The following is a 24,265-nucleotide window of genomic DNA, read 5'->3' as shown; positions in this document are numbered from 1 at the left end:
ATGTGTCAATCGTTCCCCTCTCCACACCTACTATCTCCTCCTATCTTCTTTTATTTGTTTTCTGTGGGCTGACAAGCAAAATCCTGCTGCTCTCCTCCATTCTGCTGGCCTTTTTTATGTTGCTGCAAACAGGGCCTTCCTTTCCCTTTTCCCATAACTTCTGCACAAAGGCGTAACATGGCTCAAACAAAGATTTGTATTTCAGTTGTATCCTACCAACCATAGGCAGAAAACACAGATATTCACACTTCCAGGTTTTTTTTAAAGGAACCTACTGCAGTTGGTAGAACAGACTGAGCATCTTCAGTCACCTAGCAACCAGAGGGAGTGGAAATGTACAATTAGAGGATGGGGCCACAAGGAAACAGCAAGACTAATCTCCTTTAAATTTGCATGGCTCACGATGACGTTACTGGCAAACAGAAGCTATCATGAAGTTTTCCCCCCAGGAATGCCTACTGGTGTGAATGGGAAAAACGGATTGGCAGCTACCATTTGAGAAGGAACTGTGGATGTTGCAAATCCATAAGGAAGATAAAAGAAGTGTATTTGCTACGAAGAAATGCTAGCATGTAGATGAGCACTTAATTACGTAAGTTACATGATTTCACCATAGTGAGGAGTGAGACGAATAACAGAGTTTTGGGAGGAAGATTAACTGCAGCAGAACAGAAACAGTGTTGCAGGGGATAAATACAGGGTGGAGCTGAAAACAATGCCGTATTACATCAGTCTTAACTTTCCCAAGGTTTAACCAGTCACCTCCTTTTCCAGTGCTACAGCTCTCCAAGACTGTCTTCCAGAATGCACTGTGCCTCCCAAGAGGTTGGCAGCTCTACTCATGTTTTCAGTTCTCTGACAATCCAAAAAATGAGGAGGGAACACTTATATTTCTCACCCACCAAAAGAAAAGTCCCCTCTCAAGCTTGCACCATACTCTTGGGAGTTCCCAGTTCCCATCATACTAAACTTAAAACACATGTTTGGATCAATCTCAGGATGTAAGAGAAGCCGCCTCCTTGGATCTTACAGAGGAATTTCATTTATGTTCCTTAATGTATCCTGAGGAAAAAAAGACCTTCTGATTTGTATGAACAGCCTCTGAAAGAAGGGGATCGCTTGTGCAAAAACACTCCCTCTGGGCAAACCTTCCTAAAAGCCTGTGTCCATGCTGGAACAATTTCTGTGTTGCCACCTTTAGGTTTTGCTGAGCTTTTTTTCCATGGTTCAGGTGACACACACACACACACAAGCATCCCTCTCACTGACATTTGCCAAGACGTAAGCGCAGCACTCCCTGGGAGTACATCCTTAGGTATTGTGAAAACTCGCTCGGCATGGCATGCACACCGCGCTTAGGCAGAGTGTTATCCTAGTAGTGGTGGAGGATGCGCTGGTTGGCAAGGTCATGCTGAAAGGGCCAGAATCCATAAAGGGTAATGTGCTTACAGAGCTCCAAAGCGACATTGACAAACATGAAGCCAGACGAGAGACGGTATGGCCGTAAACCCTTCGTCCTCCAGTAGTTACCCATGTGGGCCAGGTAATTTGGGTTCAGGAAGACAGCTTGCTGAGCCAAACCAAAGTCCTCCATGGTATACAGAGCACGGTAGCTGACATCATGGTTTCCTATGAAGGAGAAGGCGGGGATGAGGAAGAGGGCATCCCTGTAAGGGCGCAAAGCATCTGCAAAAGGCTTCCGCCGGTCTTCAAGTTTTTGGAATCTGCACGAAGAGAAAAAGGAAACAAGCAAGCTGTACTCTTCTTAAGATAGAGAACTGCATTGTATCTGCATTTTTAAGCAACCTGGTCTCATCTGCACCTCCCAGACTAGTACACAGATCACAACTTTGGTCACATCCAAATAATACATTTAAACCACATAGCTTTCCCCTAAGAATCCTGGGAACTGTAGTTTACCCTTCAGAGAGCTACAATTCCCAGCACCCTTAACAAACTACAGTTCCCAGGATTCTCAGGGGTGGAAGAACATGCTTAAAATTTCAATGTATGGCATGGATGTGATTATAATTATCCAGATTTCATACTTCTCCAAATTTTGTGATACGGTTCTTTAAAAAAGAGCATTTTAAATTTTTTATGTATATTAGGGTAATATAAGTGTTGAAATGCTGACACTGAGATAAACTATATATTTAAATTTTAAATATGAATGTTCGTACATTAGAAAACATAATTCTGATTAATACGGAAATTGAATGGGACAGACATATGGATGAACACATGCCATAGTGATACAGACTGGAAATAGATTGATCTGTCCATCCTACCACGTTGACAAAATAAGAAATGGGGGTGGGGTTTCCTATGTGGGCAGACTTCAGGCTTATAGGATTTACTTTGTTTTTGCTAAAGGTTCAAGGTTTGCTAACTGGAAGCAGGGGCAAACAATGTTTTTTTGGGGTCGAGTCAGATGCCATATGGTGGCTTCAGAGTGGAACCAATTCCCTACTGTGTCCCATGAGCCACAGACTGGGATGGCCTAAATATACAGTGTTGCTCACTGTAACACCAGTCAGCTGATCAACTTTGGGCAAGGATCAGCTACGCTATGAAGTTCCCCATGGGGGCATCTATAGCGCAGTGGATCCCACTGCCATTCAGCTGATCAGTGCCAGCGAGCCTTGCTTGCCAAAGATGAATTGAGAATGCACTTTAAGGCTCCTGATGGTTCCTTGGCAACTGTGGCTCCACCTGCCCCACACCTGACATCACATAGAAACATAGGACAGTGACTTAGACCATGTCCGATCACTGCTCCATCTAATCCAGTGTTGTCCATACCGAATGGCAGCGGCTCACTAGAATTTCAACCCAATGTCTATACTAGCCCTGCTTGGAGATGCCAGGCATTGAACCTGGGACGGTCTGCATGTCAAGCAGGCGTTCTATCAGTAGGCATGGCCTTGCCCAACGGGTGTAGTTTGGAGAAAACTGGGACAAACTGGAAACCATGCCAGGCCTAAAATGACTCATGGGCTGGAGGCACCCCATGTCTGTCGTATCTGAGAGAAAGGACGTCTGCAAGGTGCAGCGGGCAGGGGAGACCTATGTGTGCCTGCTTTTCAGTGGTGCATTGCCACTAGGAATGGGTAAGAATTTCGATTCAGTTCACATTGCAAGCAAATTTATCAAATTTGCAATTTCTGAAACAATATGAGAACCGAAACAATACGAGAGCCATCCTTCGAAATTCACATTTATTGGAATTCTGGGATACAGTTCGCCAACTAAACAACATTTACAACAATGCATACATTAGGGGAAAGTGTGCATAAAAATGAATACATGAGTGAAGATAACATGCAAAAAGGCATGAAATGATGAGAAATGGCTTGCAAAATGTGTATCTTTATCAAAACTGCGTACAAAAATGAGTTTATTTGGAGAAATTTGCACTAAAATGGTGAATTTTATTATTTATTTATCTATTACATTTCTACCCCGCCTTTCTTTTCATGATTGAAACCCAAGGCGGCTTACATATGGTTCCCAGGCAGTCTCCCATCCAGGCGCTGACCAGACCTGACCCTGCTTAGCTTCAGGAGGGAGCTGGCCTCATGTGCCTTCAGACCACAGCCTGGGAGAATTTTCATGAGGATTCTTTTTTTAAAAAATTGCAGATCGCTGTAGAAATGTAGAGAACAGAATTTAACACTGGAAAAATGAGAAACTGAGGGAACCGAAACAGACAGATCCTTCCATCCCTAATTGCCGCTTTTATGTAGGTTTGAATCTGCCATATTTCTTGGCTAGTGAATTAACCACATGTCATCACACTGACACCCAAACAAGCCAATTGGGCGAGACAGCCATACAGTACAGGATTGTTACCACCTCCTATTGACTAAATGAGGTCACAGCCTACATTTCTGCATGTTTCCCTCTTTCCCTTACTTGGCATGAAGGATGCTGGGATTTAAGGTTACCAGGCTTGCCTTGGTTCCCACATCTTCAGAGAAATTCATGGGAGGCAGATTGAACCTGGATTGGGGAGTGAAGGTGGAGAATGGACATCAAAGTCAGAATCAGGTCTCAGGCAAACACTGGAGAGCTCTCATTCACCCACGCTTCATGGAGAATGCAGAAAATATCATTGCCAACACATTGCCTTCCAGGGTTTTTCATGCTGTTCTTGTATCCTTTTTCAGGTCTGATTTGTGATTTCTTGTCTCTTCTGTTCTTTTCTTAAAACACAATAGCAGGCTGTCCAATGCAGACTCACAAAGCATGAGTGACTCTTTCCCAAGCTACCACCTCTTTAACTAATAGCTTCCTCCTTCCCCTTTTAATGTGGCTTCTACCCTTTTACTTGGCTGCTTCCTGTTCACTTGCATGATTGCAGCATTCCTAAATCAGCTGCTAAATAGCCAGTGCTTGTTGTCTGAGATATGTTTTGTTGGAAGCTATGATGAGCCACTATTCCAAACAGACATGGATAGGGTTAATAGCACACACTAGAGCCCAAGGCCATGCAGCAAGCGGAGACTGCAGCTGGCAGGATTGCCAAGGCTATATAGTTACTTGGAAAATATCTCTGAGTGTGGGGGGTGCATTATCGAAAGTGAAGGAGAGAGAAACTTGTGTAACTACTGTGAGCTATTGAATCAGTAAAAGGATTCATCATACAAGACTCCAACTGTGTTGTCTCTAATCTTTTCGGGCTGGGTTTCTACTGGGACAAACTGGCACACGCATTGCCCTAACAGGCAACAAGCACTTCCAACATGTTTCTCCCTGTGTGTCTCTCTGTGCATCATTGCTTTCCTCTTTATAGGGAGAGCAGTTGCTCATTAATTGCCATCTTAAAAACAATATATATTAAAATGAGCAAGTGCTGAGCCCAAATGCTGTTTTAAAACAAAGAGGCAAAGAGGAAACTGCTAATTAACGGGCCATTTGCAACGAGATGCAGGACCTTTGCAGAATGTCACTTCCTTCTCAGTAAAAATATTGGGCTGTATGCAACTAAGTCCTGCTCAGACCAGTCCCACTGAAATTAATGAACCTACGTCAGCCATGTCTAATAACCTCAATGGGTTTACTGTGAATACAACCCATTAGAACTATCACTAGAAGCTAAAATCATGAAACTGAGGTTATCATACTTTGGACACATAATGAAAAGACATGATTCACTAGAAAAGACAATAATGCTGGGAAAAACAGAAGGGAGTAGAAAAAGAGGAAGGCCAAACAAGAGATGGATTGATTCCATAAAGGAAGCCACAGACCTGAACTTACAAGGTCTGAACAGGGTGGTTTATAACAGATGCTATTGGAGGTTGCTGATTCATAGGGTCGCCATAAGTCATAATCGACTGGAAGGCACATAACAACAACAAAGGTTTAGGGGTGAACATTGCAAAAGACCCAGTGTTATCTATGATTCCCACCCATTTGAAGTGCCACCAGTTCCCCATGGGGGAAAAAAAGTAATACTTACCTGACTACAAGATCTGCCTGGTCGATCTCCTGACCACACTGGCTGTTTCGCAGGATCCCACCATTGCCTACCATTGCACAGTGCCCATACTGGGAGTCTGGGAAGGGTGATCTCTAGATGGTTTTTGCAGAGGGAGAAACAATATTAAATTATAATTATATACACACAGAAAGAAAATAAAATTTGGGTTGGATCCAGATAGATAAGCAGAATTCTGCTAACGCTGCAAGGCTTTTCTGGCTTCTCCACCTCCTACAGTCCCCTCTGCCTCCACCTCCGGAGTCATGCCAGAGAAATCAGGAAAATTCATTAGGGAAAGGCCACAGCTCAGTGGTAGAGCATTTGCTTTGCGTGCAGAAGATCCCAGGATCAATCCCCAGCATCTCCAGGGAGGAGCTGGGAAAGATTCCCTGCCTGACACCCTGGAGAGCTGCTGCCAATCAGTGTAGACGGTACTCAGCTAGATGGACCAGTGGTCTAACTCGGTATAAAATAGCTTCCTATGTTCCTGTTCTTATCTTACCCCGCTCCTGTGGGCCAGGCCAACGTTGACAGGTGGGTGGGGCATCCCAAGTGTCAATCATTTGACATCGCAACAATGACAGGTGATTGACACCTGTCAAGTCCCTTGCCAGCTGGTTGCTGGGCACTTGGGAAGTGTTGCGCAACAGGGCTTTGCAGGCACTGCCAATCAGCCTTTACGTGTCTCACACCTGATGTTATGTATGTGGGTGCGGCTTGCCGAAATGGCCTCATGGGCCAAATGGGAAGGCCTGACAGGCCAGATTAGGCCCATGGGCTGCAGTATCCCCACCCGTTTTAACTGGAGATGCCAAGGATTGAACCTGGGACCCTCTGTACACAAGGCCTGTGCTCTACCATCAAGATATAGCCCCCTTGGCCTATCCCTTATTCCTCCCCTATCTAGTTTTCCACCACTTAAGGCAAATAAATTCCCCCACCTCTGGCAACAAGTCCACCAGCTCAGCATTCACCAGCATCTTCTTGTCTTTATGCCCGTCAAAGCTGATGTTTGATCCCAGCGGTGTGTTTTCCTTAGTGAGGACTAGCTGGAAGGAAGCATTACAACATTGCCCCAGCTCTGCCCTGCAAGGGGAAGAGAGCTGGATGAGGGTTACCCTGGGAAAGAGACAGCCTATTCTCCTTTGAGCCCATTTGTGGAGACACACAAATAAATCTAGTCAACCCCAACTCTGACAACCTGGGAGAGTCTTGGAAGAGATCTTTTGTGGACTCTTCCTCAAAATCTATGAGTGCTCTAGATAGCATTGCACACTCTTCGGAGGAGCAGGTGTGTAGCCTGAGGGCACTCCAAGATCCATCCTTGTCACTGGAGGCCCATGGCTCTGAATCCCAATTGCTGGAAATCGCATGTGGGGAGAGTGCTATTGCACTCTGGGCCATCCTGCGGGCTTCCCATAGGCATCCGATTGGCCAGTGTGAGACAGCAGGGCCCTGAACTAGATGAGCCTTTGACCTGATCCAGCAGGGCTCTTCTGATGTTATATAGCGATAACATTTATTTATTGTCCACCCTTCACCAGCAGGTCCCAGGGTGAGTTACAGCAGTCTAAAATTCAGTATTAATAGCAATTAAAACAAATTACATTCACACGTTACAGTCAGACGAAGAAGGTGGGTCCTGAAAACATACATCTCAAGTGCCAAAGACCAGGGTCAAGAGGCACATCTTTAGTATTTACCGAAAACTGTACAGCGAAGATGCCAGGTGCACCTCAGTGGGGAGGGAATTCCACAACTTAGGGGCTGCCATAGAGAATGCCCTGAGGATGGTGCAACTATCAAGAAGGCCCCTTCTGATGTTCTTAACGCCCGAGACGTGCATCCTTAGTGGCTAGGAGTGCCTTTTACCAACTTCAGCTGGTACTACAGCTACAGCAGTAGTCTAGGCACTGGTGATTCTCGAGACTGGATTACTGTACTGTTTGGGGCTCCCTTACGGTAGGTCTGGAAGCTAGTGCAGAATGCAGCATGCAGGCTCCTGACTGGAGCAGCCTACCATCAGTGTATAACAAGCAGATTTATAGCAATTTAATAGTCATGGATTTCCCCAAAGAATCCTGCGAACTGTAGTTTACTCCTCACAGAGGTACCATTCCCAGCACCCTTAACAAACTCAGGATTCATTGGGAGAAGCCACGTGTTTTAAATGTAGGGTGTAGATATGACCACCGTGGCTGAAGGAACCACACTTGCTACCATTCTATTACTGGGCCAAGGTCTTGCTGGTTGTATATAAAGCCCTAAACAACTTGGGACCAGCCTACTTGATGGACCGCTTTATTCCCTACTCACTCGCCCAAACACTGCGGTCCTTGGAAGAGGCACTTTCACCACAGGATATGCTCCCAAGATCTGTGCCGTGATCATAGGGCCTTTTGTGCTGCTGCACCAAGATTTGTTCTTGGGTTACTGCTCATGGTTTGTCTGGAATGAGACAAACCATGAGCCTGAGTTCACACCTAATGCTAAGCCAAACCATGGCTTAGCTCTGGGCATCACTGCAGCAGCAGCAGGAACCAAGGAAGGAGTGAGAGAGTCACTATACCGTGAGCACGTGCATATTTGTGCTTTCATGCTTAGCCATGGTTTAGTTGAGAGTTACATCTGAACTGGGCCACTGAGTGCTACATTTTTAAACTGTATACTGCATATGTTTTTATGGACTGCCTTCAAGTCGATCCCAACTTATGGGTACCCTATGAATAGGGTTTTCATGGTAAGCGGTATTCAGAGGGGGTTTACCATTGCCTCCCTCTGAGGCTAGTCCTCACCAGATGGCTAGGGCCTGCTCAGCTTGCCACGGCTGCACAAGCCAGCCCCTTCCTTCTCCACAACTGCCAGCTGGGGGGCAACTGGGCTCCTTGGGACTATACAGCTTGCCCACGGCTGCACAGGTGGCAGGGCACGTAACCCCTGAGCCACTCACTGGGGATGATCTTTAGCTGGCCTTGACACCCAGGAGACACGAGCGGGGATTTGAACTCACAGACTCTGGACTCCCAGCCAGGCTCTCCTCCCCACTGTGCTATACAACCTGTTTTATATAAGTTTTTATATTTTGAGCAGAACAGACATTTTGGTTAAATAGAAAAATGAACATAACCAGGGGACATCCACACCAGACAGTTTCAAAAGGGAAAGCTATTCATTAGGGGTGAGGAACTTCAGGCCCAGAGGATGAGTGTGGCCCTCCAGTCCTCTTTGTCTGGCCCTTAGGAGCATAGGAAGCTGCCTCACCCTGAGTGAAACGAATTAGCCCTACTAGCCCAGTATTGGATGCACTGACTGGCAACATCTCTTCAGGGTTTTAGGCACGGTTCTTTCCCAGCCCTAACTGGAGATGCCTTTCCGCCTGCAAAGCAGATGCTCTGTCACTGAGCTGTAGCCCTTGGAACTGTCCCTTGGCCACGCCCCTTAAGAAGGCCAATAAGGAGGATTCTCTCCCAGAAAGAGAGCTGGCAATTTCCCTGAGGTCACATAGAAAAGCCAAAAGGTAGTTAGATAAATTCTCCTCTGCTTCTAGAAGGAGCCACAAGGTAGTTACAGGTAGATAAATTCTTCTCTGCTCCTAGGAGGAGCCCCCGCCTTGCCACAAAGGCTGGAAAATGCTAGAGTGAGCCAGTGAGAGTAGTGTGCCCACCCTCCTCTTTTTCATAAGGAGTGTCAGGGGGGATCCTTGTTGTGACAACTCTCTGTTGCTGCTTCCATGCCTTGTTTACACCTGCCAGCGCTCTGTATCCTGATTCATGCCCACAATATTTGATCTGTGTTCCTGTACCGACTTCTGCAATAAGGCTTCATAAAAAACCCAGTTTTCAAGTCCTGAGTCTGCTTCTCTGGACAAGAGTTAGGATACTTACTATACAAATGCATGGATCTTGTCCTTTGTTCTACCCACTTTTTTGCCTCTGGCCATGCCCGCTGTCTTCCATTACCTGTATTGGGCCAGCACTGCTGCATTGGGTTCCCAATGGCATGTCTGAGTAAGCAGCAGATGCTCCAGAATCTTCTTATCCTCTTTTTTGAAATTCCATGTTTGGATCACACGAAGCTGCTCCTCATCACTGGCTGTTCTGTTAAACTGAGCACTGCCGGGGGGGGGAGGGAGAAGGGGAGAGAGAGAGAGAGAGAGAGAGAGAGAGAGAGAGAGAGTCATGTTAAAGGCTACCTAGCATCCATCCAATTGGATTTAGCTTTTTGAACACACCTGTGTGTCCTTGCAACTCGGAATCTAGTACCTCTGAACAGAATGTGGAATCCTGACCATTCATATTGCTATGAGCATGGGGGTTAGGATGGATGATTCCTGTGGGTCCCCTTTCCAGCCTCTGATTTGGAATCCTGTGCCTTGGAATGAGGAACTCTCTGCTGGTCAAATGAGTCTTTTGTTAACCAAATAGATTGGCCAGGTAAGATAATGGGCCGATCAGTTGCCTAGCAATGGAGAATGGGCTAGGAAGACCCCTTTTGTGATTGAAACTCTCATGGAGAAGCTCTCCCCCACTCCTGGCAGCTAGCAGAGTTGTGCTTGTAGTTTTTAGTGTGGCTAGAGAATGGCTGGGGCTGCAGCCCCGCAGAGAGGCTATCCCTTTGCACCATGGCTTTAGGATGCCTCTTGCAACCCAGATGGAAAAGCTGGGTATTGGACTGCTGATGCATTGAACCCCTCCATCCTTGAGCCCAGGTTGGAATATGTGTAAATAAATAAACCATATTTCATAAAGACACCGCAGTCTCCCCTGACCTTTCTCCCAAGGAAACCAAACCCTGGAGAGGCACAGGACCCCCGAAATCTCACCGCTCGGAGATTGGGGGATGCGCGCAACACTATGTTTAAAATAAGAATGTGGAATCCCGACCATTCATATGTTTAAAATAAGAATGTGGAATCCCGACCATTCATATGTTTAAAATAAGAATGTGGAATCCCGGCCATTCATATGTTTAAAATAAGAATGTGGAATCCCAACCATTCATATGTTTAAAGGAAGGAACCTGTGGCCCTGCAGTTGCTGGAATCTGACTCCCATCAGCCTCCACAAGCATGCCAAATGGTCAGGGACGAAAGGAGTTGTAGTCCAACATCTGGAGGCCACAGGTTCCCCAGCCCTGTTTAAGCATAAGAGTGTCCTGGATCAGGGCAACGGTCCATCTATTCCTGCTGTTCTCACAGTGGCCAACCAGGTGCCTATGGGAAGCCTGAAGGCAAGAGCTGAGCAGAATAGCACTCTCCCGGCTCGTGATTCCCAGCAACTGGTATTCCGGGACATATTGCCTATGATAGCCTGAAGGCAGAGCATAACCGTTGTGGCTAGTAGCCGTTGATAGCCTTATCCTCCATGAATTTGTCTAATCCTCTCTTAAAGCCATCCTCTTTGGTAGCCATCACCACTACCTGCGGGAGCGAATTCCAGTTTCACTCTGTGCTCTGTGAAGGACTTTCTTTTGGCTGTCTTAAATCTTACAGCATTCAGCTTCATCGGATGACCCCAAGTTCTAGTGATATGAGAGAAGGAGAAAAGCTTTTCTGTATCCACTTTCTCCACACCATGCATTATTTTATAAACCTCTATCATGTCTCCTCTTACTCACCTTTTCTCTAAACGTCAAAAGCCCCAAACATAAAGCAAGCTTCTAGCTAGCTCTTATGGCCTCCTTGTTCTCCCACTTTTCACATTACCATTACATTAAATAATAGCAAGTTAGCGTCAAACGATGGATGGGAGGGGAGAAAATAGGGTGAAAATTCACAAGTGGGAGGAATTTCCTAGAAGCAAAAATCCAATAATAAATTAAACAGTGAAAAAAGCGGATAAGAGAAAAATCAACTCATTTGAAATGTGGTGTTGGAGGAGAGTTTTGCATATACCATGGAGTGTGAAAAAGACAAATAATTGGGTGTTAGAACAAATTAAACCAGAACTATCGCTAGAAGCTAAAATGATGAAACTGAGGTTATCATACTGTTGCGCACCTCCTCAATCTCCGAGCGGTGAGATTCTGGGGGGTTCCTGCGCCCATCCAGGGTTTGGTTTCCTTTGGAAAGAAGGTCAGTGGAGACTGCGGTGTCTTTATGGAATATGGTTTATTTATTTACACACATTGCAACCTGAGCTTAGGATGGAGGGGTTCAAGGCATCAGCAATCTAATATCCAGCTTTTCCATCCGGGTGCAGGGGCATCCTATCGCCACGATGCAGGGAGCCAGCCTCTCTTCATGCCTGCAGCCCCAGCCATCCTCTAGAACACACCCGAAACTACCAGCCCACACCTCTACTAGCTGCCAGGAGTGGGGGGAAGGCTCTCCTGTAGCGTTTAAAATGACAAAAGGATCTTCCTAGCCCCTTTCACCAGTTGCCGGGGCAACTAAATAGGACCATTAACTACCTAGCCACTCTACTTGATTAACAAAGGAGATTCATCTGGCTAGCAGAGCCAGCCTCCCAGGCATAGGATTCCAAATCAGAGGCTGGAAAGGTGACCGACAGAAATCATCCATTCCAGCCCCCCTCCCATGCTCATAACAATACTTTGGACACATAATGAGAAGACAGGATTCACTAGAAAAGACAATAATGCTGGCAAAAACAGAAGGGAGTAGAAAAAGAGGAAGGCCAAACAAGAGATGGATTGATTCCATACAGGAAGCCACAGACCTGAACTTACAAGGTCTGAACAGGGTGGTTTATAACCGAAGCTCTTGGAGGTCGCTGATTCATAGGGTCGCCGTACGTCGTAATCGACTTGAAGGCATATAACAACAACAAAAACAGTTTAACAATTTGTTGCCCTTCCACAATACTCAAAATCAGCAGTCTCTCTCTGCCTAATGCAGGGATAGGGAACTACAATTTCCATCAGCTCCAGCAAGCATGCCCAATGGCCTGTGATGATGGGAGCTGTAGTTCAGCACCATATGGCCCAAAGTTCCCCACACCTGGAGAGCCAGACCTGCCAACCAGCAGTACTTACCTTTGAGAGAAATCCCATAATTGAAATTCCCGGCATTTTCCTAACTGTTGTAATGTAGTCTTCTCTCTGGGAGAAAAAAAAAGATCACTGTTAAGGATAATCATGATCTTCTGTTCCCTTTTGGTACTACAGTTCACCTAGGCCAACATCAGCTTGGGCTTTATGGGAAATAGAACCAAAGTGGCCTTTATTTGACTTTGATATAAAATGTCGGTTTATTTCCTGGTGACCTGACCCTTACCTACATTCCAGCGGCTCGCATAATAAAAGCCGGTTTAAGCTGGAAACTTCCCTGCTATGCATTTCTTAATCACGATCATGTAACCTCGCTTATTGTTGCTAATGTGCCTTACACAAAAATGTCAAATGCTGTTCCTATGCCCCTCATATCCTTGACTTGTTCTACTCCTTTGATATGCAAGCAAAGCAATATCATGGCTGTCTCTAGTTTATAGGGGGCGCCCGGTTGCAGCTGGGCCTCCCCTCCATAACTGTCTTTGTCTGTTCCTGCATAGTGCTTATCTCAAGGACATGTGAAATAGGCAGACACAAAGTCTGGAAGATAGTTTTGATGTTTCCAATTGTGCCCCTTTCCTGTACCCCTTTACCTCCTTTCATATGCTCCTGAAACTGTAATTATGGACAACTGCTTCTTTTGTTATTATGACGTGAACCCGATATTGTAAACTTTGGGGTAAGCCTATATATTCCCTGACTTCCAAATAAACGGGGTTCCCATGCTCGCAGGCTTTGGCGTGTAAGTATTGGGTCCCCTTTGCAAAGGCTTTTTTCGTGTGTTACTTGGTCTCTGGCGGTGGGTTCATTTGCACCCAGCTCCGCACTCTTCCCGGGTGTAATAAGAGAGTTGGGGAGACAGGACGGCTTGCGTGTTGGGTTTGGACCTAACAATTGGGGGCTCGTCCGGGATCCCTTGTGCGGACCCCCTTTTTGCCATTGCACCCCTTTATTTGATAACAGGCGCCACGAGAATTTTTTTTTTTCTCGGTTATCAATAAAGGCGGACGGCTTTGACATTTTGGGGATAAAGCATAGCTGAGGAAAGAAACCCGCTGCCAGACGCCATGGGAAATAAAGGGAGCGTGCCGGTAAAGGACAGCCCCTTGGGAATCATGTGCATGCTGTGGCAAGAAGAGGAATTGCCGGTTAGAAGAAGAGGCCTAAAAAAGAAAAAGATGATAGAGCTCTGTGAGGAAGAGTGGCCACGGATGACTGCAGTGTCGGCACCGGGTGAACGGTGGCCGAGGGGTGGGTCCTTTGAAACCGCTCCGTTGCTGGGAGTGCGGAGGCGGATTGGGGATACCCACCCGGATCAATTGGAATTTTGGCTCCTATGGAAAATAGGGTCGCAAAAATGGGATAGTCTTACTTTGATGGCAGTTAGAACTTTGTCCATTGAGGAACCCCCTCCTCAGTATTTTAATGATGATACGTCATTTAAAAGAACGGTCCTTACCCGTTCTATAATACCTTCCGCTCCAGATCCGCCACCAGCTCCCGGAGGCGGGTATCCCAATTTGGAGGAGAAGGGTTTTTCAACTATCTCAGAACAGGAGACAGATGAAAAAGGAAAAGAGAAGGGGGCCTCAGGGGGTGTGGACACGCGCCAGCGAAACAAGGATAAGAAAAGGAAGGAGGCAGAGGCGTTGGAGATGCCTCTTGTTATACATGACCAACCGTACGTGGATGGCCGTGGGGGCATCCAGCGTACAGAAGTAGTGGAGTTGAAAAGTTGGCTAGAATGGGACTTGAAGGAATGGAGCACTATGGCTGGAACCTTTGGGGAACAGCCGAGAAAAATCAGGGAATTGCTAGCCAGACTGTTTGAAAGCCACAATCCGACGTACTCGGATGTGGAGCATTTGCTGAGGAGAGTTTTGACAGGTGAAGAACGTAGCAGGTTGTGGACGTTGGAGACTGCTTGGGCCGCGGAGGCGGCGGTAAACAGGGCTTGGCCGGAACGAGCTCAGACGGCTGCAGCCTGGGCAGCGGGAGACTGGACGCAGCCTCGCCGCGCTCAGTTGCAGACCGATAGAGATAGGATTTTGAGGCACTTAGAGCGGATGTCACAGAAGCCCCCCAACCAAGCTAAATTTATGGCAATCAAACAAGAGGCCGGCGAACCTCCCAGGAAATTCTGGTCGCGCTTGCTAGAGGGAGCACGCAGTTATACTAATCTGGACCCCGAAAACGTGCTGGACCACCCGACCCTCATTGCTAATTTCGTTCACCAAGCGCAACCAGCGGTGAGGGACTTCTTTTTGAATTTTAGACCTGGATGGGGGGGGGGAGGCTGTGACTGTGATTTTGGAAGTGGCGGACTTTGTTTGGGATAAGGATAAGGAGAAAACGAGAAAAAAGGAAAAGAAAGAGGACTTTGAAATGTTGGCTCTTGCTATAAGAGGCCAGCCACCAAATAGAGGATTTCGAGGTAGGGGTAGAGGCTTTCCGAGGGGGCCGAGAGCCGGAATGCAGAGAGGAAGGGGACAAATGAGGAATTCTTGGCAAGGAGATAGAGCTTGCTTCCAGTGTGGTGAATACACTCATTTCAAGAAGGACTGTCCGTGGAGGACAGGGGATTTGCAACAAAATACTAACAACCCCTTTTACCCAGATTTCGTAGGTACAGATGCGAACGCAGGGTTCCCACCCCCGCCTCCGCCCGTCGCTGCTCAGCAAACACCGGCTTCATGGGACCAGTACGGCGGGCGGCAAATACCGCAGCAAAATCAACAATGACTACCCATAGGGAGGGAGGGACTGGGAGCAGGGTTAATGAATCTTATGTCTTTGGCAGGTCTTTTCCTCTCTCTCTCTCTCCCAACCCAGGAACCCAGGCTTGCCTTGGACATACAAGGGCAAGCGGTGACCTTTTTAGTAGACACAGGAGCTACATATTCTCTGATAAATGTTATTTCTGAAACTTGGTTAAGTAGAGAAGTAAAAATGACAATGGGGGTAGACGGAAACCCCACACCCATGTGCGTCACGTTACCATTGCAAGTGAAATACAATGATAAGATGTTTAACCATGTCTTTCTCTATTCTGCTTCATGCCCTATTTCTTTGATGGGTCGCGATATGTTGTGTAAACTGGAGGCTACCTTAACCTGCACCCCTGAAGGGGTGGGCTTACTGATGAGTGTTTTGGGGGTACCAGAAGGGAATACAATTAAACACAAACACCTAGGTTATCATCTGCCAGAGGATCTTGCCGACTTGCCGCCGGATCTATGGGGCACAGAGGATACGGATGTAGGATTGTTGCGATCAGTGAGCCCTGTTAGAATCCAGGTAAAACCGTTCCTCCCTCCGCCAAATGTCGCTCAGTACCCCTTGTCTCTAGAAGCCCGAGAAGGCATACGCCCTATAATCGAAGGGTTCATCGCCAAGGGAGTCATCCGGCCACAGCGAACCCCCTGCAACACGCCCATTCTACCAATAAAGAAACCACCCAAGAAACCAGGGGATCCCATTCGATGGAGATTTTGCCAAGACTTAAGGGCAGTGAACAGGTATGTGGTTCCTTTGCATACTGTTGTTCCAGACCCAGTGACGATCATTAGTCAGATTCCGTGGGATGCTAAGTGGTTTACCGTCATTGATTTAAAAAATGCCTTTTTTAGCATTCCTCTCCACCCAGATTCGCAGCATTTGTTCGGGTTCGAATGGGACCAACGCTCTTTCGTGTGGACAAGAATCCCACAGGGATACTGTGATAGTCCCGGGGTGTTTAGTCAATGTTTGAGAGACGACCTCGAAGGGTTCACCCCAAAAAGAGGTTCCGTGTTGGTGTTGTACGTTGATGACATCCTGATTGCTAACGAACACCAGGGGGCGCTGCGAGAAGACAGTAAGGCCTTTTTGCTATATTTGCACTCAAGGGGTCATAAAATAGACCCGAAGAAAATCCAGTGGCTGTCAGAAAAAGTGAAATACTTGGGGTTCATTTTGACATCGGAGGGACGGCAAATGGACCCGGGGCGTGTTACCACCATACAGAATTGCCCACTTCCTAAAAACAAGAGACAGTTAAGAGGGTTCCTGGGCTTGATTGGGTTTTGCAGACCATGGCTGCCGTCTTGCGGCGAATTGAGCAAACCGCTACATGCGCTCACTGCGAGTAAAGCTCCAGATCAGATACAGTGGAGCCGGGACAATGAAAAGGCATTTGAACTATTGAAACAGAGTGTGGCCACATCAATGTCTCTGAAACCACCGAATTACAGTAAACCTTTTCATTTGTTTGTCCACGAGAGGTCGGGGGTGGCTAGCGGGGTCCTGACACAGATGTATGGCCCCAGCCACTTCCCAGTGGCATTTTACTCGCAACAGATCGACAATGTAGCCCGCGGAACCCCCACTTGCACCCGTACGCTGACCGCGGCGGCCCTGCTTCTAACCAAGGTAAAAGGGCTGACCCTGGGACACTCCACTACTGTCTGGACTTCGCATGCATTATCCGCCTTGTTACGCAAAGGTACCACGCAGGTGTTTTCAGCCCAGAGACAGCAACAACTGGAGGCGGAACTTTTGGAGGACCCCAATGTGCGGTTTGAACGTTGTGGACCACTGAACCCGGCTACTCTCTTGCCTGAGCTACCTCCACCCCTCCCGGATCATGATTGTGTGGAAGTTTTGCAATCTACCCTGCAGATCAGGCCAGATCTGTCTGATGAACCGCTACCGGAATCAGATGTCATTCTCTTCACGGACGGTAGTTCCTATTATCAGAATGGGGTAAGATACACGGGTTTTGCAATAACGACACAATGGGAGGTGGTGGAGGCGGCAGCGCTCCCGGGACGATGGGGTGCACAAGCAGCAGAGATCTATGCTTTGGCTAGAGCATGCCAGATATCAACAGGGAAAAAGGTGACCATCTTCACGGACAGCAGGTATGCTTTTGGGGTTATACACTGCCACATCCATTTATGGAAATACCGGGGGTTTACAACTGCAGGGGGCAAGCCAATACAACACCTGGAACTTGTGCAGAAACTATTACAGACTATACTTGAGCCTTCACAGTTAGCAGTAGTACACTGCAAGGCACATACTAAAGAACAGGACCCTGTGACATTGGGAAACGCACTGGCAGACTTAACCGCACGCCAGGCGGCATTGCTCCCAATAAGCATGCCAACATTAGCCTTAGCAACCACTGCTTTTCTTCCCCCGGTATCTGTTTCAATACCCCCACAGGAGTTGAAGAAATGGACGGAGCTGGGAGCGATCCTGAAACAACAACTCTGGGTTATGCCTGATGGTCGAGCCTGCTTACCCAGAGCAGTATATCACACAGCGGCTAAGTGGTTTCATGATCACGGAGGCCATTACGGTACACACGCGCTGGTGGACTCGATTACACGCTTTTGGTATGCCCCTGGAATCCAGCCAGTGTGCGGAGCAATAGTGAAAGCATGCCACATTTGTCAAGCAAATGGGCCAGCCCTACCAAATAGGGCTCCGCAAGGGGGTAGACCTGTACCAGCTGCACCTTTTCAGCATGTACAAATTGACTTTGTTGATCTCCCAAAAGCAGAAGGGAAGAAACATCTTCTAGTCATGGTATGCCCCCTGACAGCATGGATAGAGGCTTTCCCGACCACAAACGCCACCGCTACAACAGTAGCAAAATTACTGTTGAAAGAGATTATACCGCGGTTTGGAGTCCCAGAGATAATCGACTCGGACCGCGGCACACATTTTACAGGACAGATTCTGACCAAAATAGAAGAAGGCTTGGGAATCAAGCATTTATTTCACACAGTTTACCATCCGCAATCATCTGGAGCCACGGAAAGACAGAACAGGGAAATTAAAACGGCATTGGCTAAGTATACTCAGGAAACAGGCTTAAGGTGGCCTCAGGTACTTCCTCTCGTTCTTTTTCACTTGCGAACTCGCCCAACCCAAGCCCTCGGGCTTTCCCCATACGAGCTAATGTATGGCAGGCCTCCCACAAAAGGGGGGACCCTGCCAAATGTGGATGTTTCACTATTGGGGGGGGATCACATAACTGTATCCCAGTATCTTTCTTTACAGAACCGACTCCGTGAATTGTGGAAAATCGCAGGGTCCACTAAAACAGTGCCACTCGAGGAGCAAGTGCACCCATATGCTCCAGGGGATTTTGTCTGGGCAAAGAAATTCGTGAGGGGCGACTCTTTGCAGCCGAGATACACAGGACCACATCAAGTGCTTTTAACTACACAAGCCGCTGTTTTCCTGGAAGGACGGAAATCGTGGATACACCATTCCCACGTAAAGCCCGCGGTGATAACGGCGCCTCCTCCTCCCCAGGTTCCGAAACTACGTTTGCAGAAGAACGAGAACACAGGGCAGTGGCAGGCGACTCAATTTCCCTTCCAGGGCACAGAAATTGAGTAAGAAATGTTCCAGCAGAAAGAAAAGCTGTGGGTTTTCATATGGGCCGTTTGTGCTCTGTTCCACCCAGCCTGGCTCATATGTTGCCCGCCCGAGGTGAAAATCTGCAGCGAAAAAGACTATACCTATTTGAAAGACTTTGGGCGAACCATACCTAATACACGGGACTGTCCGGACCCTTTCTTATACGCTGTGGAAGGCATTGAAGATGGAACAGTGAAGGCCGACATTGCTGGACGTTTGTGTCACAAAGCGGCCGTTGTATTGCAACACAATTACACAGGCAATTGGGTAACACAATGCATCCGGGTGGAAATTGAGTGGCCTATCAGACTGGCGCTCCGGTGCAGACAATACCGCCCCATGCCTAACCATGGCTGCCCCTCGAATTTAGATGTGAATACCATCAGAACAGAGTATAATATGATTACTTTTCAGGTACAGAACAACAAGGTCCAACCCAAGTCATCGGTAAGACCAAAGTTTTGTGTAGGCATTGGTATGCCATCCTGTTATGCTTGGTTAACAGACAGGTTGAATACTCAAAAATCCGAAAAAGAACAGGCAACTCTAGCCCCACCTAAAGAGAAAAAGATGGGTGGGTTCAAACAAAGAAACACCAAAATAGGCGATGGGTGGGATGGTAACACCTTTGTAGCATTGATGGAAGAAACAGCCCCAAAAAAGGGCACCTGTTATGTATGCGCACACACACCACCGCATGGACAGGCTGGAGTCCCCTTAACAGGGGCCCCTTTGCCGTTGAAAGAGTATCTCTCCTTCGCCTCGCATTCTAGTTCACAGGAACTAGAGGGAGGGCTAGTTCTAAGCGGACCCATCGCCAAATCCATTTGTGTAAGCAGTGGAAGCCAACCAACAGGGGGAATGCTATGCGATGGCTTGATTTATTCAACACACCCGGGCAATTGGACTTTCATAAATGGAACGCGTAGGGTAGAAGGCCTGACCTGGCTGTCCATTTGGCAACTTCTGTTGCAGTTGACTTTTGCAGATCACCATTTAGTGCCCTTCCTTACGGATTTAGTGGATCATCAAACCCCAGCTGGACTCTGGTGGCTTTGTGGACACTCAGCGGTAAGGAAATTGCCAATTTCGGGCTCCTGGACCTGTACATTGGGAAGGGTGGTCCCAGGGCTTCGGGTTTCCCCCACTTTGCCCACCCTGCGCCGTCGTAACAAAAGAAGCGCAGGAGAGGCAGTACTGAGAGGTTTTTTTCCCATGTACGGAGCAGCCAAAACTTATCAAGAACTCATAGAATTGTCTCAAGCTTTTGAGCGTTTTATGAACGATTCAGCCATTTCATTTGCAGACCTCACAAACGAACAAGGCCAAATTAGAACTGTGGTCTTGCAAAACCGGCTTGCCCTGGACTTTTTATTAAGCTCTCACGGGGGGGTTTGTTCGCTGATAGGGAGCGAATGTTGTACTCACATCACTGATAGTAAGGCCGATGTAATTAAACATATTAATGACATCGGAAATATTTACCAGGAGGTGGAACGTATTGGGAATTATTCTTTGTTCTCAGGATTTTCTGATTGGTTTTCTGCATGGCCCGATTGGCATAAAATTTTACTGTATATAGGCATGGTGATTGCCCTGTTAGTGACGGTGTGTTGTTGCTTACAATGTATCCCCAACCTGGTACAGTTGGGTTCAGCCTGTGTGAGCAAATTGGCTCTGGCCTATTCTCAAAAGGCACAACCAACCTATGTGGAAATGGCGTTAAGACCGATCTGGCAGCCCAAGTAAGAGAATACAGCTGCCTGAGAGACTAGTTAGTCTCTCAGGGCTGAAAGGGGGGAATTGTTAAGGATAATCATGATCTTCTGTTCCCTTTTGGTACTACAGTTCACCTAGGCCAACATCAGCTTGGGCTTTATGGGAAATAGAACCAAAGTGGCCTTTATTTGACTTTGATATAAAATGTCGGTTTATTTCCTGGTGACCTGACCCTTACCTACATTCCAGCGGCTCGCATAATAAAAGCCGGTTTAAGCTGGAAACTTCCCTGCTATGCATTTCTTAATCACGATCATGTAACCTCGCTTATTGTTGCTAATGTGCCTTACACAAAAATGTCAAATGCTGTTCCTATGCCCCTCATATCCTTGACTTGTTCTACTCCTTTGATATGCAAGCAAAGCAATATCATGGCTGTCTCTAGTTTATAGGGGGCGCCCGGTTGCAGCTGGGCCTCCCCTCCATAACTGTCTTTGTCTGTTCCTGCATAGTGCTTATCTCAAGGACATGTGAAATAGGCAGACACAAAGTCTGGAAGATAGTTTTGATGTTTCCAATTGTGCCCCTTTCCTGTACCCCTTTACCTCCTTTCATATGCTCCTGAAACTGTAATTATGGACAACTGCTTCTTTTGTTATTATGACGTGAACCCGATATTGTAAACTTTGGGGTAAGCCTATATATTCCCTGACTTCCAAATAAACGGAGTTCCCATGCTCGCAGGCTTTGGCGTGTAAGTATTGGGTCCCCTTTGCAAAGGCTTTTTTCGTGTGTTACTTGGTCTCTGGCGGTGGGTTCATTTGCACCCAGCTCCGCACTCTTCCCGGGTGTAATAAGAGAGTTGGGGAGACAGGACGGCTTGCGTGTTGGGTTTGGACCTAACATCACGCATAGCACCGGGATTAATTTCAGAGCTCCTAGCCATTGCACACTCCACGGAACCCCGTCCCTACGCCTTCCCCCTTGTACATGCTGTTGTTTAAAGTGTCTACATTTTTTAAAAAGCCTTTTCAGTTGAGACCTATCCCAGTCTGTGTCTGTGTTAGAATTGCTTGTTTATGTGTTTTTTAAATATGTTTTTAACCCTTTTTTAAAAGATTGTTTTAAAGCTTTTTTTAAAAAATGTTTTAAATGTTGCTTTGTTTTAATGTATTTCAAGGTCTGTTTTTATGATGTTTTAAAGTGTTTTTAGTGTTTCTGTTTGCCGTCCTGGGCTCCTGCTGGAAGGAGGGCAAGATAGAAATCAAATGATAAATAAATAAATAAATAAAAGGATTCTCAGAGCTGCCTCTAGTCTACAGGTTTTCCCCTGCAAAGAAATAAAACTAGGGATGCATTGCTTGCAGAATCTGCTTCTTCTGAATTCTGCCCTGGATCCCAAGGTCCCACTTTATTGTAGTGGACCTCCACTTCTAATTTGTACTCTCTTTCATAGCTTTTCCAAAACTCATCTTGTCCTCCCTTTTTCTAACCCCATACTCTGGAAGCTATTTAAAGCAGGCATGGGGAAGGCTGTTCATAAGAACGGCATCTTTTGTTATTTAATTTTGACTACATCTGAGAGCAGGCTTTCAAGCCTCATGGCCATGCCGTTCCTAGCCCACGATCACCCCCCCCCCAAGAAAGAGGTCTTACTCACCTGGCTGCTCTCTGTAACAGCGAAAGAGTGAGGCTGATGAGGAAAACTACACAGAGGCCCAGTGCAAAGTTCTGTTTCCCAAGCTGCAAGTTGAAGGACATGGCACAGAAAACTGGAGTCAAGTCGCACAGTCCAGTTCTTCTGGGCTTCGTGGTTTCTTCAGGTGTGTCCTGTACAGCTACCACCGAAATTGACCCCGAACAGCATCAATCATACCTGAGCTAGCTCAAGACATCTGCCTCAAAAAGGCAGCCACACTTCACATTCACTGTTCTTTCCTGTAACCGCTAATTTGCCCGCAGGGAATGTCATGCCTTTCAGAAATGCACTGCTGCACACAATGGACACAAGTTTTATTACCCCAAAACCAGATCAACCCTTTAGTGTTATTCCCAAGAACCGTATGGCCAGGTCCAATCATACTTCCATCCAGCCCCAAATTCTGAATCCAACAGAGGACAGCAAAGTTCCCTAGAGCCACACACAAAATATGCCTGATCAAGGCAGCCCTCCTCACTTGTTCAGGCAGACATAACAAATTCGCTCACAATATTTTCTGCAAACTGAAAAGCCTAATCACTAATTGTGGTTTGGCAGATCCCCTTATTGTTAGTACAGAGGTCATTGTAAGAAATATCTTCATCTGTTTGCAAAGCACAGGAAGAAAGGGTGGATCCCACTAACAAAACCTGCTAATCATTACCTACAACATTACAAATTAAACAGACTGCTTCCAGACCATCTAGGGAGGCGATTGGTACTAAAGAACGATAAGGAGATTGCAGAGAAGCTAAATGAATTCTTTGCATCTGTCTTCACAGTGGAAGATATAGGGCAGATCCCTGAACCTGAACTAACATTTGCAGGAAGGGATTCTGAGGAACTAAGACAAATAGTGGTAACGAGAGAGGAAGTTCTAGGCTTAATGGACAATATAAAAACTGACATATCACCGGGCCCGGATGGCATCCACCCGAGAGTTCTCAAAGAACTCAAATGTGAAATTGCTGATCTGCTAACTAAAATATGTAACTTGTCCCTCGGGTCCTCCTCCGTGCCTGAGGACTGGAAAGTGGCAAATGTAACGCCAATCTTCAAAAAGGGATCCAGAGGGGATCCCGGAAATTACAGGCCAGTTAGCTTAACTTCTGTCCCTGGAAAACTGGTAGAAAGTATTATTAAAGCTAGATTAACTAAGCACATAGAAGAACAAGCCTTGCTGAAGCAGAGCCAGCATGGCTTCTGCAAGGGAAAGTCCTGTCTCAGTAACCTACTAGAATTCTTTGAGAGTGTCAACAAGCATATAGATAGAGGTGATCCAGTGGACATAGTGTACTTAGACTTTCAAAAAGCGTTTGACAAGGTACCTCACCAAAGACTTCTGAGGAAGCTTAGCAGTCATGGAATAAGAGGAGAGGTCCTCTTGTGGATAAGGAATTGGTTAAGAAGCAGAAAGCAGAGAGTAGGAATAAACGGACAGTTCTCCCAATGGAGGGCTATAGAAAGTGGAGTCCCTCAAGGATCGGTATTGGGACCTGTACTTTTCAACTTGTTCATTAATGACCTAGAATTAGGAGTGAGCAGTGAAGTGGCCAAGTTTGCTGACGACACTAAATTGTTCAGGGTTGTTAAAACAAAAAGGGATTTCGAAGAGCTCCAAAAAGATCTCTCCAAACTGAGTGACTGGGCGGAAAAATGGCAAATGCAATTCAATATAAACAAGTGTAAAATTATGCATATTGGAGCAAAAATCTTAATTTCACATATACGCTCATGGGGTCTGAACTGGCGGTGACCGACCAGGAGAGAGACCTCGGGGTTGTAGTGGACAGCACGATGAAAATGTCGACCCAGTGTGCGGCAGCTGTGAAAAAGGCAAATTCCATGCTAGCAATAATTAGGAAAGGTATTGAAAATAAAACAGCCGATATCATAATGCCTGTATAAATCTATGGTGCGGCCGCATTTGG

At 46.7% G+C, this 24,265-nt stretch overlaps 1 protein-coding gene across 1 annotated transcript; it reads right to left on the bottom strand.

Annotated features, from left to right (window-relative positions):
• Positions 1-1,273: 1,273 nt before the first annotated feature.
• Positions 1,274-22,925, bottom strand: LOC133366589 (alpha-2,8-sialyltransferase 8F-like). Its single transcript, XM_061589844.1, has 7 exons — positions 22,296-22,925; positions 12,485-12,550; positions 9,448-9,600; positions 6,430-6,574; positions 5,468-5,580; positions 3,919-4,005; positions 1,274-1,724 (listed from the first exon to the last, which is right to left on the bottom strand). Exons 1-7 carry the CDS (start codon positions 22,394-22,396, stop codon positions 1,373-1,375), a joined length of 1,017 nt encoding a protein of 338 aa, XP_061445828.1. The 5' UTR covers positions 22,397-22,925; the 3' UTR covers positions 1,274-1,372.
• Positions 22,926-24,265: the final 1,340 nt, after the last annotated feature.

Source organism: Rhineura floridana, chromosome 11 (assembly GCF_030035675.1).
Source record: "Rhineura floridana isolate rRhiFlo1 chromosome 11, rRhiFlo1.hap2, whole genome shotgun sequence".
Lineage (NCBI taxonomy): Eukaryota > Metazoa > Chordata > Lepidosauria > Squamata > Rhineuridae > Rhineura > Rhineura floridana.
This window is presented reverse-complemented; position numbering and strand designations above follow the sequence as displayed.

What these genes read in the sequence shown, in the direction of transcription:
- LOC133366589 (XM_061589844.1), bottom strand. Translation starts at nt 22,396, where the DNA reads ATGTCCTTCAACTTGCAGCTTGGGAAACAGAACTTTGCACTGGGCCTC. An exon ending in CTGTTACAGAGAGCAGCCAG is followed by an intron (nt 12,551 to 22,295) that starts GTGAGTAAGACC and finishes TTTTTCTCCCAG; the next exon opens with AGAGAAGACTACATTACAAC. An exon ending in CAGGCAGATCTTGTAGTCAG is followed by an intron (nt 4,006 to 5,467) that starts GTAAGTATTACT and finishes TCCCCAATCCAG; the next exon opens with GTTCAATCTGCCTCCCATGA.